Here is a 15,458-nt window from a genome sequence, read left to right on the forward strand (position 1 = left end):
TTACTTTTGCCTTGCCACTGTCGCCCTGGGCTTGCTCAGTGGGACTTGGACCCAGAATTTCTGTAAAGCTGCTTTGTAACAATGACTGTGGTAAAAAGTGCTATATAAATAACCTTTGGGTTGACTTGAGCGAAACTCAGGCAGAAAGATGACTTTGTCACAATTCCACCAAATGGCAGCAATGATTCACTTTGGTCTCCCCCATTGAACCGATCACAATGTGTTCGTAATAATGAGACTATCAACTAACATTATGAGCAGATCACACACCAGAGCCAAACTACTAACTAATAGCACATTCCTGAGCTTTGTCTTCAACACAAAGATTCTTTCAGGGGTTTGGCATAAACTAAAGTTCTAAGCTGCTTAGCGGTAAATGTGTTTACCGGACTATAGGGCAACATGGGGTTGGTTGTCACAGCTCTATTATTTGGTACACAAACAGTAGGTATGTTGGTGTCTAGAAATATTGATGATGAAATGTTAAGCTCTGAGGACTGAGCTCATGTATCCTCTTCCTTTTTGTCTAACTGCACAATGTTTAATCTGAGCTAAGTCCTTCTATTTTTTATACCAATTTGGATTGAGATGTTTTATGTTGTTAATGAGACGGTCAAGAGTGCACCTTGACATCAACTTTCAGTCAGTAAAGAGAGAGAAAGAAGTTTAAAGAAAGTCCAACGAAATTTAGTACTGAATATTTTGTTTGTCCCCTTTCCTGAAGTCTGGGGGTCTTGCTTAAAACTCAAGATGGGGAGTCATTCATAAACATTTGCCACTGGACTCAGTTTAGGGCAGTGTTTTAACTGTCATTAAACATGTAGATTTCTGTGAATTTCTCGTTATATCTTAAATCTTTTTAAATCCTTCTTAAAATCTTAAAGCCCCAAAAATGAATCAGATAAACTAATTTTGAATAAATCAAATTAACTGATAAATTACATCTGATTGTAAGCTTTACTATAATTAATAGTCTATAGGTTTTAGGGTATGATGTACAATATAGATTCAAAACCTCATATCCCATTCCACCAGTGAAATAACAACCAACTACATAGTGTTCCACCCTGAGCTTTTATTATGTCTAGGTTATGCTGATATCAAGTATTTGGTTTGTGAGATAAGAGAACCAGCATGAAACCAACCTAGTGTGTTGCTTTATTTGTCCATTTATTTTATTTTTATTTTTTATATTTTATATTTTATTTTATTTATTCATTTATTATTTTTCTTAAATATTTATTTTTACAGAAAGATGTTTCTTACCTGCCTGAATTTTCCAGCAGAGTGATTGGTAAGGATCATTTTACTTTTTAAAATGTCCTAATAGTGGGCTGACATTCAGTCAAGAAATGCATGGAACATTGTTTGGAAATATATCACCTGTAGGAATTACCACCGTTTTCATACACAGCCCCCATTTTTAGGTGCTCAAAAGTAATTGGACAACTGGCTGCTCAGGTGTTCCGTGGCCAGGTGTGTGTTATTCCCTTATTATTTTATTCACAAGTTAACAGATAAAAGATCTAGAGTTAATTTCACATATGGCATTTGCATTTGTTGCTGTTATCGCTCAATATGAAGCCCAAAGATTTTTCAGTCTAATAATGAAGCAAGCCATTATTAGACTGAAAAATCAAAACAAACACATCAGAGAGACCGAGCATTCTTAAAGAGAAAGAATGCCCCAAGACCAAAGGCCCAATGGAGCATGAAAAATAACTATGATGGATGACAGATGGAAGAATTGTTTCACTGGTGAAGAAAAACCTCTTCACACCTGTTGGCCAGATCAAGAACATCCTCCAGGAGGTAGGAGTATCTGTATCTTTACTCAACAATAAAGAGAAGATTTCACCAAAGTAAATACAGAGAGTTTACCATAAGATGTAAACCATAGTTAAGCCTCGAAAACAGGAAGACCAGAAAAAAATAACTAGAATGAATTCTGAAACATGTAGGGCTGTATTATCAGCTCAGATTCAGCCAAATGCCTCAAGCCTCACTGGAGTAGTGCAGATGGACAATGACCCAAAACATACTACAAAAGCAACCCAACACTGTTTTTTTTAGGCAAAGAAATGGAATGTTCTGCATTGGCCAGATTAATCATCTAATTTTGAGCACCTAAGCATGCAGGGATTTGTATGAAAAGGCTGTAATTCTGACCTCACCCAAAGTGGATGTAAATACTCTCAAATTGACGCTGACAGTCTGCACTTTGGGATCATGTGCACTATTTAATTTAAATTCCAATATGATGTGGTAGACAGCTAAAATAACAATAACTATGTCAATGTCCAAATATTTATAGACCTGACTATTATCGGTTTAGACCAAAATAGACTAAATTAATGTTTATTGTCATCATTCTACATGCAGTGCCCCATAATGACTCAATGAAATCATGTTTTAAAACACTGTTGCAATAACTTGAGCCAAAAGTCAATTCTATGGCTGCCGTTGCTGCTGAAAGCTGAGCCTTGCACCAAGCCTGCAGTGTCCATCATTCTCTTTTACACATCTTGGTGGTTCCAGTGTCTTCATTTTCCTTATGTTTTCAGACCTAAAAATTTTGATTGCAACATATTCAAGGTTGAATTTGGTAGCGCTTTATTGTATGGTATGGTAAGTACCTAGAGTTTAATAGGTAAATATATAGTACTTACAAGTAATGTTGTAGTACATACTTCACTTGTAAATAGTAACTTGTTTGAAAGCTAACAAGTACATCAAATTAAATTCTTAATTCTTAAGTTCTGCTCTAGAAGATCTACTATGTATGTGCAAACAATGTACCAAAAAAGTACTTGTAAGTACTACAGATTTGTCTGTTAAATTCTAAGTATTGCTGTACATACCTGGTGGATTTTATGTAGGTTACTACGTACATGCAAAGTACATATCAAAGCATTACTTGTAAGTACTACATATTTACCTATTAATATTAATATATTCATGGAGCATTCTTTATACCGATGGCAGCTCAGAGTGCTTTACAAACAGGTGATAAAGCTTAACAGTAAGAGAAGAAACTATGAGTGTTAATTTAAAATCAGACAGTGACACAGATCAAATTAAAAAGATAAATACCAAAGACATCGAATGAAATTAAATGCTAAGTTAAAGAGACATGTTTTTAGATGCTTCTTAAAAGGGAGCACTGAGCTTGACTGTCTAACAAAAGGTGGAATTGAGTTCCATAGTTTAGAAGCATAATAAGTAAAAGAGGCCTCTCAACATTTTCTGTATTTTTACAGAAGATATTTGCAGAAGGCCAGTATCTGAAGATCACATGTTGGAACTTACTTTACAGGTGCTTTAAGATCATTTAGAGTCTTAAAAACTAGTAGCAGAACTCTGCTGAAAATAAATAAACTGCTTCCAAGTATGTACCAAGTATTACATGTAAGTACATCTAAATGTAGGCTTATAATTAAATTGTAAGTTTGTGAAAATTACTTGTAATTACTTTTACTAAAGTATGTCAAATTACTTGTAATTACTACATATTTATCTATTACCTACTGTAAGTGGGAAGGAAGTAGTATCTAAACACCTTTTTAAATGTTGATCTAAAGTTTTCACTTTGCAGGTGAGTTTAAATGAAATAACAGTCTGACTTTCATTAATATACAATTCTTACACTGACAAACAATACAACAGTCAAGATTGAAATCCATACATATTACATATAAATATTATGTTGAGAGAGACAGAGAGACATGAGACATTAATATGTGCTTAAATACTATTAACATATGTGTATGTAAGTAGAAGGAGAGAGAGAGTCTCTATTGAAGTAGTAAGGTAGCAGTCAGGACCAGGAGTAAAAGGCTGAGGTCCAGTCTGATCCAGGCTTCACTCCTATTAGATAATTTGGGTGAAGTGCAAGTGAAAGTTGCCACTTTGGCAGCTTCACAAACACTTTTGGAGACGCATCCCATCACAGGCTTGTTTATCGCTTGGCCAAAAATTTGCATATTTGGAACTGAGAAGTAAAAAAAAAGCATCAAACATTACATTATATTCACCATTATTTTCTATACAGTCAAGCAGGAAAGTTGCACAAAAGTAGAAAATGTCAAGTTTTCATGGCCAAATTTGTTTGATCAGTATGTTCTGTGTATGTTACTGCAGCTATTGAACTATTATAAAACTTACAGGTGCCGTTTGCACATCTATCTTGGTTTCCCACACAGGACACAGTAGAGTTGCATGTTGGGTCTGCTACACTATTGCAGGTTGGACATTGCAGTCCATTTGGGGTGTTGTCGAGTTCTGTGAAACAGAACAGAAGCAGTGCTGTAGTTGTAGGCAAAAAATCATAATAGCTAGATCACTCACACTATGTCCTCTGAACTAGCCACTCTGAACACTTTTTGAAAAAAAAAAGAAAAAAGAATAAACTTCAGTGAAAGCATATAGTTGAACTGTTGAAACCATGGAGAACCATGTAGTAATTGGCTTGATTTAAATGATGTCTTACATACTATGTTTATATTATTTTCCCTTTATTTCCACATGTATTATAAAAGGGAAACAAGTCAGGGTGTCTTTTAAACCTAGTCCACTCTCCACTTTTTACATGTGCTCTAAACTCAGTTGTTCTCTGTTCTATTCCTGGGGTACTGTGTTCACTGAATAGTTTAGGGATTCCAGTGCTTTTTCATTGTTCTATTTTGGGGCAATTCTGATTCCTAAGATCTTGTTTCAAGTATTAAAAGAACAGAAACTTTTGACTCAGTAGTGTAGCAAGTCATCCCTGGGCCTGTATGCAAATCTTTTGACCCGGCCCTCTTATTACAACAAACCAATCGCAAGACCAAAGTCAAAGCCAAAGTCATTTAGATATAATAAAAGAAAATATAATCAATGTATAAACAGTGTGTGTGAATGTGTGCCTTTCTCTTGTATATCAGTGGAGGTTTCCATTTTTATGTGGCCCATATGAAGCAAGTAGACAACTCTCACATCCTACTCAACCTCACTGTGCAACATTTTTCTAAGAACATTTTTGAAATCAAATTACTGCATTGATTTCAGCCAAGTAAACGGCTGCTTCTACAATGCATTCATAAGTCAAGTCAAGGTTATGATCCCACAGGTGATTTAGTAAGACTGGGTTAAAGCCAGTTTAGGGCCCAAAGACGGATGCCACTCCAAAGTTAGCTGAATAAGTTATGCCTGAAGCAGTTGCACTTAGCAGAGAACACAGGTCATTTATCATTCATTCCATCATTATACCCAAATCACCCCTGCAGGACACAGGCTTGTAACGTATAAGGACAATCCTAAAAAAGATAGAGCAAACTGTGAATGAAATGACTCTTTGATGTCTTTGGTTAAGGCAGTGGTCTCCAACCCCAGTCCTGGAGAGCTACCATCCTGCAGAGTTTAGTTCCAATCTGTATCCAATTAGCTGCCCAATCCCTTACTGAACTTTAATACATCTGATCCAGCCAATCAGGGACTTGGAAAGAGGTTGATTAGCAGAACCAGGGTTGGAAATCACTTTTACTTTTCTCTTGGCATATCTTCTAAATACATGTAACTTCAAATTCAAAACATTTTTTTTTGGGAATATTCCCTTGTGAACTGCTAAAGACTTGAACTGTTCAGTTTTCATAATAAGTTATCTACAAAAAGCAGCTGATTTGATAAAAATTCCTTCCCCCCCCCCAAGATACAGGCCCAAATGCCAGTGCATACACTGCACACCCAGACACTTACTAGTAGTAGTAACACTTACATGGTATTCAACAGACATAAAAATGAATGAATTCCTTCACTAATTCATTGGAGCATGGGAGGGCAACTACTGTCAGTTGTTTTAAAATTGCAGTTACATGGTAGTTATAGTAAATAAGTAAACATAAATATAGTAAATAATCCTAATTGCTTCATTTCATTACAAACTTGTGTTACAAGATACAAACTGCTATTCTTTCAAAGCCTTACAGGCTCCTCAACTCAAAGTTAAGCTTTAAGTTTAGAAGCACTATGCTTCAAAGTATTTATTAAAGGATTCACTGAAGAAACTGCAAAATACCAAGTAAAAATATCATTGCATCAATGCAGAAGAAGACGCTGACAACATTGCATGTACTGGCAAATGCTCTTTAAAACTGGCACTTCAGCTAGCATGGGAGGGCATGAAACATGAGAAGGGTTGACACCTCTAACACATTGTGAACACACCCTCCTTGGTCTCAATTGCACTAATAACTGCAAACCAAACCTAAATTACTGAATATTCTCTGTTTTATTTTATGTTTGCCCCAATCGTGCTAAGGAAGCTAGCATACTGTTAGATAGCTAGCCAGCAAGATAGCTTTACTACTAGTTAAGTTTAAACTTGTTGCATCCACCCTGGTTGACAGATATTAATGCAGCTCAGCTAGCTCTTTCAACATTTAAAGAATGGAAAACTGAAAAGCAAAATTAAATTGCAGCCAAGATGACGGCCTTTCACTACTTCAGAAAAGGACTTTTGGCTCCTTGTTTTACCAAAAAGCTGACAATACTGAATATGTTTGATGTATGTTATGATAATATGATGTTGTACTTTTATATACACACTGAAAAAGTAATTATTTCCAATATTTACATGCTTCCCCAAAAACATCATATATTTAACATGCCTTAAAATCAAAGCAATAAAAGCAGTCCTTCTTACCAGGGATGTTTTTGTTATTGCAAAGATCGGTATCACAGCAGGAGAGGAAACCAAAGACGGATGCCACTCCAAAGTTAGCTGAGTAAGTTATGCCTGAAGCCGTTGGACTTAGCAGAGAACACAGGTCTTGTTCAAGGCATATTCGTGCAACAGCAGCAGAACTCACACCAAACTCTTTAAGCAGAAATTAAAATATGGTGTCCATATGTTACCATAACGTTACACTTTCTCTCTGTGTGTATTTAGTTGCAGTCTGGTGACATGCAATAAAAACTAAGTGATATTTAATTAACATTAAAAAAACAGTCCCATGCTTACCTGATGCAACAACACTATATCTCAGAGAAGAACACACTAAGCCTGGTTCACACTCAGTTAAAGTTGCAGTGCTACACTGACCTTCATAACTCGCACACATAAGGCACTTTGGGAGCATGCTGTGCACTGGGAAAAGAGCAAATCCATCACTAAGACAATGTGTGAATATTACAACCAACATTTTTCTAAACATTTCTAAGCTTGTGTCCCAACATTTTTTATTTTACTTTTCGGAGCCCAAACCTGGCAAACTTAACATGATTTCTATGATCAATACATCAAAACAAACCTATATGATTGTGAGACAGTAAATATATAACAAAACATTTTAAATGAACCACAACAGCAACAACAAAGAGTTCTCATTTTACCTGAGCAGAAGAGAGAAGAGAGATACAGAATCAAGAGGAGCTTCATCTTGAAGCACAAATGATGATTAACCTCTCTCTCCTACGGCTCTATGGATATGACACGCCTTCTCGGTCTAATGTGTTACTCCTTAGAAGAGGGCTGAGACTCATTTAGTGCTCAGTACTGAAGGTATTTCCTTGTCATGTTGAATGAATGTTCTACTGAGTGATCTGTTGTGTGTGGGTTTTGTCGTTGCTTGATAAACCAGCTAAAAACATCCTAGGACTTTTAACATGGTTACAGTGAACCAACAAATAAATTCCAATGCTCATAGGAATGTATAATATTTTAAAGTCATATGACTAATAAAATAGATGCTGTTATATTTTAATTGTAAATATGCACAGCCATTCTGTCATCTGTTTTTCCTTGAGTTGTGTAATAGTGTCCAAAAAAGTACTTTTTGATCTAATTAGGTTTACAAGTTGAAGTGCAGTGATGTTACTGTTAACACAGCACATCTGCTATTTTAGTCTCATCCAAATCCATCATGTTAGGAACGTTTTTAATAGACTATGTGCTTGCCTACTGTAAAATGAACTGCAAAAGTAACTCTAGGTTACAGCAATATTGTGTGCACGGACTTTCAAGAAACATTCCATCATAGCATGGGAGGTGTGTGGGGTTTTTTGTAGGGCCCATATCCTACATTTTTCTTGCATTGTATTTTTCCCCTGAGGTCTACTTCTACAGTTAGGGTGGTTCTATGTACCAAAAACAACTGTAATTCATTTTACATAAGTATTTTCCAACCTCTTTTTGTACCTTTGAGTTAAACAGGCTGTTTCTAAATCTCTGAGAGTGTTGGCTGATATCACTTGGGGGCAGGATACCAATGGTATGGTCAGAAATATTGCTTTGTGAGGCCTAGGCAGCAGATACAGAAATATGACTGATCCTGTTTGGGTTGCTGGACCAGTTTGGACAGGACTGCAGTGCTTAGAATAGCAGGGTAAAGTTGACAGTATAATATTAGGTGTCCTGGACTTCAAAGTGGTGCTCATATTTGCATGGCCTCAAGGACTCTATTTTGTTGTTATTTGTTTAAAGACCAATATGGACAAGAGAGAAAACAAAAAAACATTAAGAATTCTGAAGAATATGTGAACAGCTGGTATTACTGGAAAGTACTGGCCCACATAATATTGCAGCAAGAGAGATATGGATAAATCAGTGTGTAATACAAGTGAAGTAATATTTTGTGTGACAGAAGTAATTTGACTCTCCTGATAACACTTTTTTACTATTTTGTTTAAGGCAGGATAGTGTGCTCCTTTCAGCACATTTTGTCATCAATGAGTATACCAAGAGGATTAGTACAGAGTACCCAAGTAAATGTGTGGTTGGACATATCAATGCCTTTTTATTTTTAGGGATGAAAAGCATGTCTTAATAATTTTTTATATTGAGGGATAGTTTGTTAGTTTTGAACCAGTGATCAGTATTGGTTAAAGTACAAGTATTTAAGATTATTTTATGACTGTTTTTACAGTAGTGTAATCACTAAACAAGTTAAAAAACACATTCTTTGCTGCCAATATATTTAAAACAATAAGGGTCCCGATACTGACCCTTGAGGTATCCCACATTCTATTTTACTGAGATTGGAACAAGAGCCCTGCATTGTTACACTCTGATTTCTATTTGATAGCTTGCTTTTGAACAATTTTGGTAGTAACGAAGTATCAGGTATTTTGTCCACTATGAAAGGTCCAACGTAAACAAAAGAATTGATGAATTAATTTACAATTTCACTTTGATAAGTGATGATTGTATTGTGTATATGAGATTTAAATGTCTTAGTATTTGTCAACTTGGTTTATGAATTCGTTGACAATTTGCCACATGCTCTTCATGTTGTTATGATCTCTTTGTAATTTCTTACAGTAATATTGTTGTTTTGCTTTTCTACGGTGCTGTAGTTAGCTTATTTCAGAGTGTAGCATATTTTCTTCACATTATTGGGGTGAGATTTGTTAAGTAATCTCTGTGTTTCTTTCTGATTGCTCTCTTGTGAGTTAGCCAGGACTTGAAAGGTTTGTCGAGATGCATCTTCATATTCATGCGTCATTCATGGTGTGAAAAAAAAAAAACAAAAAAGAAAGTGTGTATTAAACAAAATATGAACAAGGTTCTGTTTTCAGATACAAACTTTGTTTGGCGTTGAATTAGTTAGAATGAAACCACTGGGTTGAAATAGAGTCTATATGTGAGTTAGACATTCTTGATGGGTATGATCATAGTTTATATATAAAAAAAGGAAAGAGAAACAAAAACAACCTCTTGTAATTACAAAAAAAATAAACATGAGTTTCTCACGCACACATTTTGAAACCACACACAAGTGACAAATCACTGCTGTCATAAAAAATTTCATGCATGTTAAGGTAATGCAATATTATACTATGTACTTTGGACCATTTATATTGATGTATTCGTTATAAAATGTGCAGACAATGTAAAAGGCAAATGGAGCTGGAGATTTTGTTAGATTTATATGCTAAATTCATAGATATTAACTGAATGCTTCATTCATGAATGTAGCATCATGTAAACAATCCATGCTAATTTGCCTTCCTAATGTATATAGCATCACTGATTCTGAATATTCCTGTGATTGTTTGTTTGACTAAAAACTAGTAGTCAAGTAGTTTCATGAAGGTAGAAGGCAGAAGTTCAGAGAATTCATACTGATCTGCACCACCCGTCTGTGTTCTGGATGCCTTTATCATTGCACTTAATTGCTTTTTCTGGGTGTGTTCCTACCCAAAAAATTTCTGTCAAGGAACCTTCGTCATCGCCTTTAGTCAATTCTTGCTTCCTCTCCCAGAACAAGGTTACACGTGCTTGCACGTGTGTAACCTTTAAAGTGCCTAGAAGGATACACACTCATAGCCAGCCAAAAAATGCTGCTGCTGAGCTGATCATTCCTATGAGAAATTGTACTTGTACCAGAGTATTTTATCTCACCCATTTAAAAGAGAAAGTGTGGAGTCAAAAATATACTTACATAAAAGTCAGAAAAGTTTCTTTAAAAAAAATAAATAAACATATTTCAGTTTTGCACTGATATGAATTTGCTTTTCATAAAATATTAATTGTTTTAATAAAAACAATAAATTCAAATGCTGGGGATGTCAACTGACTGGCAAAAGAAAGAGAGAACAATCTTCCAGCCTTTAAAATTTGTAGCTGTAAAATGAACATGCTAGAAGCAAAATCTGTAATTATAAGTCTTAGTATAAATCTAATACTTAAGTATTTTCCACCTCTGCACTTGACTGTGCTTCAACACTTTAAAGGCCACATATCATGTTTCATTTGCTTGTTTGGAAATAAAGGAGTTTAACGTAATATATAAACATTGTTCAAACATGTAAATATGAAGTAATATGTAGCTATTCGCTATCAAGTCAATACAATCCAAAAAACCTGCCTTTTTTCAATTGTATTCACATTGTATTCAGCTCATTTACATATATCCACATATATTTACAATTATCTCCACCCATTCATATTGAAGTTATAAGAAGTGTTACAAACCACACTGCTTTTTGAATGAGGTGCAATACAGGATAAGCAATCAGAACAGAGGTCAGTTGCATACATCATTCTCAAAGGCACTTCTTGTTTGTTATAGAAGAATTTTGAAAGGTTGGAAAATGGTAATGTAAAAATGAAATAATGCCCATTTTGGGTATATAAAACCACACAAATGTTATAAGTTGACCTTATATGTGCTGGATATAGGCCCTTTAAAAACCTGTACACATTACACAGAGAATAATTGCCACAGTCTAAAAAATAGATTTTAAGTTCCTTAATTTGTTTTCTTATACCCTGGATTCAAATCATAGCAACAAGACAAGAATCAGTGTTATGACCCCACTTCGTGTCTGGGGTGTTATTTGATCAAAACATTTGGCATTAAGCTGCTGAACTGTTAAAGGAAGAAAGGAACAAACGAGCTTTTGAAGTAATTTTATTAAATTAGCTATAACTATAAAACTATCTGCTTAAACATTCAACAAAGTATGACACTATTTACAAAAGTATATCTTTACACAAAAGCTGTCAGGAGAAACTGTGGACAACGCCAAAGAAACAAACAAAACAGCCATACTTCCCTACTCAGAGTCAAATGTACTTAATCAAAATTACATGGGGTGCAGAGGTGAAGCCATTACCCCTGTAATCTGATTGGCAACCCTAGGTGCCACCTTAAAACTTTCTTTCACATAAGAGAAAGCCCTGTCCTGATGAAATGTCAGAAAAGACTTACATATTAGATATTATTGGTATCAAATTAACTTTTTGTGTCTATTTCTTTTCTAAAGCAGATTGTAACACACAGTTTACTTAAAATAGGAGAGAATTTATTAACTTTGGGCTGTGGGGCTAAATTGCACCCTTTAATAGGTGCAATGATGCCACAGTGAATGATTTGACTTTCAGTTTGTTTTCTTCGCAAGTCATAACTCAAAGCATCCAGCTGTTCTTTGTTTTTGTGTTCTTGAATATTGGAATGCAACTTGGGCAGTGGAAGACAACGTGAGCCAGAGGCTGTTTTTCAATTATGGGCTGCTCCTTAATATGCATTCTTGCCTGTGTTCTTCTTTGACGTCTTCTTCCACTGCATAAGATGCATTCCAAAAGTACCCAGAAGTTTTCTTAATCTGATCCAAATACCAAAGATGCATTGGTTTATTCAAAAGAATATCTTGTGTGTCTTATTTTAAATCTGCTTTAGAAAACACTTTAGGTGAGAAATAGACACTAAAGTTGTGAAATGTAGTGATGCTCATACTGAATCATCCAAACCATTCGAGCAAAATGAATCAATTGCTTCTATCTGATTTGAAGTGTCGAAATTAGTATTATTAGTCTGTGTGATCTGAAATCACACAGACTAATAGTATCAGAAATATACAGATATGGTATTAAAGCTCAGTTGAAAGCAAAACACATTCAGTTTCTCTCCTGGACATTAAATAATTATGTCTGTGCATAAAATAGAACATGCCATAAATTTGTTGTTTGGATTTATAGAAAACTGAAAGGTCTATTCTACAAAGAGTAGCCTATTTATGCTCATCATTCAACTGTCTGTTGACAATGTATCATACAAAGAGAAACCGCAGTACAGTTGAGGCCAAAAGCGATTGTAATTCCAAAAAAGTGGACAACGAATCTCTCTCTCTCTCTCTCTTTATCCCACTATCTCTCTCTTTCTGTCTTGTACTGTCAAGAATGCTGCTGATTTTAGCATGTCGTCATTTGTAGACGAGAATAAAACACACACAATCAGTGTTATTATATGCAGATGCAGTAGAGGCACAAGTAACTGATTAGAGTGAGCTGAATCTCATACACGATGACACAGAAAATGTGCGTTTCGAACTGTTTTGAAACCTCTACTTTGAACACAAGAGTTCCAAAAGAATGGCTCTGAGCTGAATGGTTCTGAGCACAGAGAGTCACAGTTACAGTGGCATTTCCACAAAGACACAGTTTTCTCAACACTGTTATCCATTCTCGGAAACATACAGTGGGATGATGTAATGACGTAGCTGTTTGCTGAATGGTTCTACAGTAGTGCTTGAAAGTTTGTGAACTCTTTAGAATTTTCTATATTTCTGCAGAAATTTGACCTAAAACGTCATCAGATTTTCACACAAGTCCTAACAGTAGATAAAGAGAACCAAATTAAACAAATGACAAAAATATTAGACTTGGTCATTTATTTATCGAGGACAATATTCAATATTACAAATCTGTGAGTGGCACAAGTATGCAAACCTTTGCTTTCAGTATCTGGTTTGATTCCCTTGTGCAGCAATTACTGCAACTAAACATGTCCTGTAACTGTTGATTAGTCCTGCACATCGGCTTGGTGGAATTTTAGCCCATTCCTCCATATAAAACAGCTTCAACTCTGTTATGTTGGTGGGATTCCTCCAATGAACTCTTTACTTCAGGTCCTTCCACAACATTTCTATAGGATTAAGGTCAAGACTTTGACTTGGCCAAAACATTACATTTATTCTTCTTTAACCATACCTTGGTAGAACGATATGTGTGCTTAGGGTCATTGTCTTGCTGCATGACCCATGTTCTCTTGAGTTTTAGCTGTCCTGATATTTCATTTAGAATTTGATGGTGTAGCTCATAGTTCATTGTTCCATCAATGATGGCAAGCCATCCTGGCTCAGAGTCAGCAAAACAAGCCCAAACCATGACACTGCCACCACCGTGTTTCACAAATGGGATATGGTTTTATACTGGAATGCAGTGTTTTCCTCTCTCCAAACATAACGCTTCTCATTTAAACCAAAAATATCTATTTTGGTCTGATCCGTCCATAAAACATTGTTCCAATAGTCTTCTGGCTTGTCTATGTCATTTTTAGTAAACTGCAGGTGGGCAGCCATGCGCACCATTGTTGTTCAGGGTTCTCCTGATGGTGGATTCTTGAACATTAACATTGTGAATAACAGAAAGCAGTGCATGATTTTCAATACCTTATTCAATAAATGTCAAATCGTCAATCTACCAACATTTTCTAAATGTTAAATGCAAACTAGGTGAAACAAGCTGTTAAGCATTAGCTTAAGTAGCTGCTACAAGCTCTGCTCACTACAGAACAAGGTTGATTCTAGAAGCTACACTGATTTTTAGATGCTAATGATTTCAAATCTGAGGAAGTGAAATCAAGCAAATGTTGTTGGAGGTATGGAAAGAGCAGAGCTGTTACCACAGGTGTTGCTTACTCCACATGTGTGCTTGCTTGTAGTGATAATAAAAACGAGCGAGACAACCGCCCAGTCCCAAATGGTGCAGTCCACTAGAGCAAGTGCACACAAGGACCATGAGACTGTAGCAGAGCCAGTTTAAGACGAACCATGGCCACTTCCCATCTCCCAGTGTATCAAAAACGTGGCTTCTTGACTACATGCTTTCTACATCCTTGTGTTCTTGCTGGTTTGTTCTTGAAAGGTAAGTTGTAACCATTCATCCCAAGAACACAAGACTGTTCCTCACATTCTTGGTGTTGAGAAACATACACAAAGTACAACTTACATGTAACAAGCAGATTTTCCCATAGTTCAAACCAAGAAGCACACTGCAGCCTGTACTTTCTATAGGTTCAAGGTTGGGAGTAATGCATTAATTGTTACTGTTGTTCATGTCTCTATGCACAATGCATTCAAAACATACCTTTCATGTACTTGTCTTTATATATACATTGCACACACCTCTGCTCCCTGTGTCCCCCACTAGAAAACCACCATAGACAACAAGTGTGGCTTGTCACCAGCAAAACCAGCATATGTTGTGTGTTGGATGCTGGTATGCTGGTCAGCAGCAAGACTAATGTGGGGTGGCCAGCTAAAGCAACACCAGACCAGCACCATACCAGCATTAACTAGCATAAACCAGCCTAGACCAGCAAGGAATTCTTCAGGAGAGTCAGCTGACTGCATGACTTAGATTGTGAACGTGAGCAAATATTTCACACCACTGTCAACTCACCAAAAGTGTTAAAGTGAAATACAGTTTTTGATCTCCATACCGAATATGAAAGTACTCCAACATCACCTAAACAGGTCAGACTTGACTTTGATCATGAAGAGCTCTATACACGTGACGTTTCATTCACGAAACATTTTATTTCGAGGCAGCTATTTTTAGACATTAGGTTCCAGTTTCAATTTGAGAGAAGAAGTAGGTCAAGTATAATGGATTATTTTGGAGTAACTATTCCAGTACAGCACTGCTTAGGTTTGTAAGCTGTCATTATTATCTCTTGATAGGAAAACAGAATGAGCTCTCTGGAATCTTAATGCAAAAGCATTTTCAAACGGCAATCCACCAGTCTTGTTTATGCAGATCCAAGCTTGTGTTCAAGCCAAAGAGCAGCCAGGGTTACAGTACAATACAAGAATTGTACACACATGTTCAGAAAACAGAAATTAAGGATCTGTATTCAGTCCATTGCCTTTCATTACACCTTTCATTTACACTGCATGTAAAGACATACTCTTAAGAA

General features: G+C 35.9%; 1 protein-coding gene across 1 annotated transcript; it reads right to left on the reverse strand.

The window, feature by feature from the left end:
• Positions 1-3,794: 3,794 nt before the first annotated feature.
• On the reverse strand, positions 3,795-7,445 carry LOC118807443 (protein RoBo-1-like). The gene is made up of 5 exons (XM_036569455.1): positions 7,369-7,445; positions 6,998-7,123; positions 6,680-6,853; positions 4,165-4,281; positions 3,795-3,991 (listed from the first exon to the last, which is right to left on the reverse strand). Exons 1-5 carry the CDS (start codon positions 7,412-7,414, stop codon positions 3,795-3,797), a joined length of 660 nt encoding a protein of 219 aa, XP_036425348.1. The 5' UTR covers positions 7,415-7,445.
• Between the last annotated feature and the right edge of the window lie 8,013 nt (positions 7,446-15,458).

The sequence above is a fragment of the Colossoma macropomum genome, unplaced genomic scaffold (genome assembly GCF_904425465.1).
Source record: "Colossoma macropomum unplaced genomic scaffold, Colossoma_macropomum, whole genome shotgun sequence".
Lineage (NCBI taxonomy): Eukaryota > Metazoa > Chordata > Actinopteri > Characiformes > Serrasalmidae > Colossoma > Colossoma macropomum.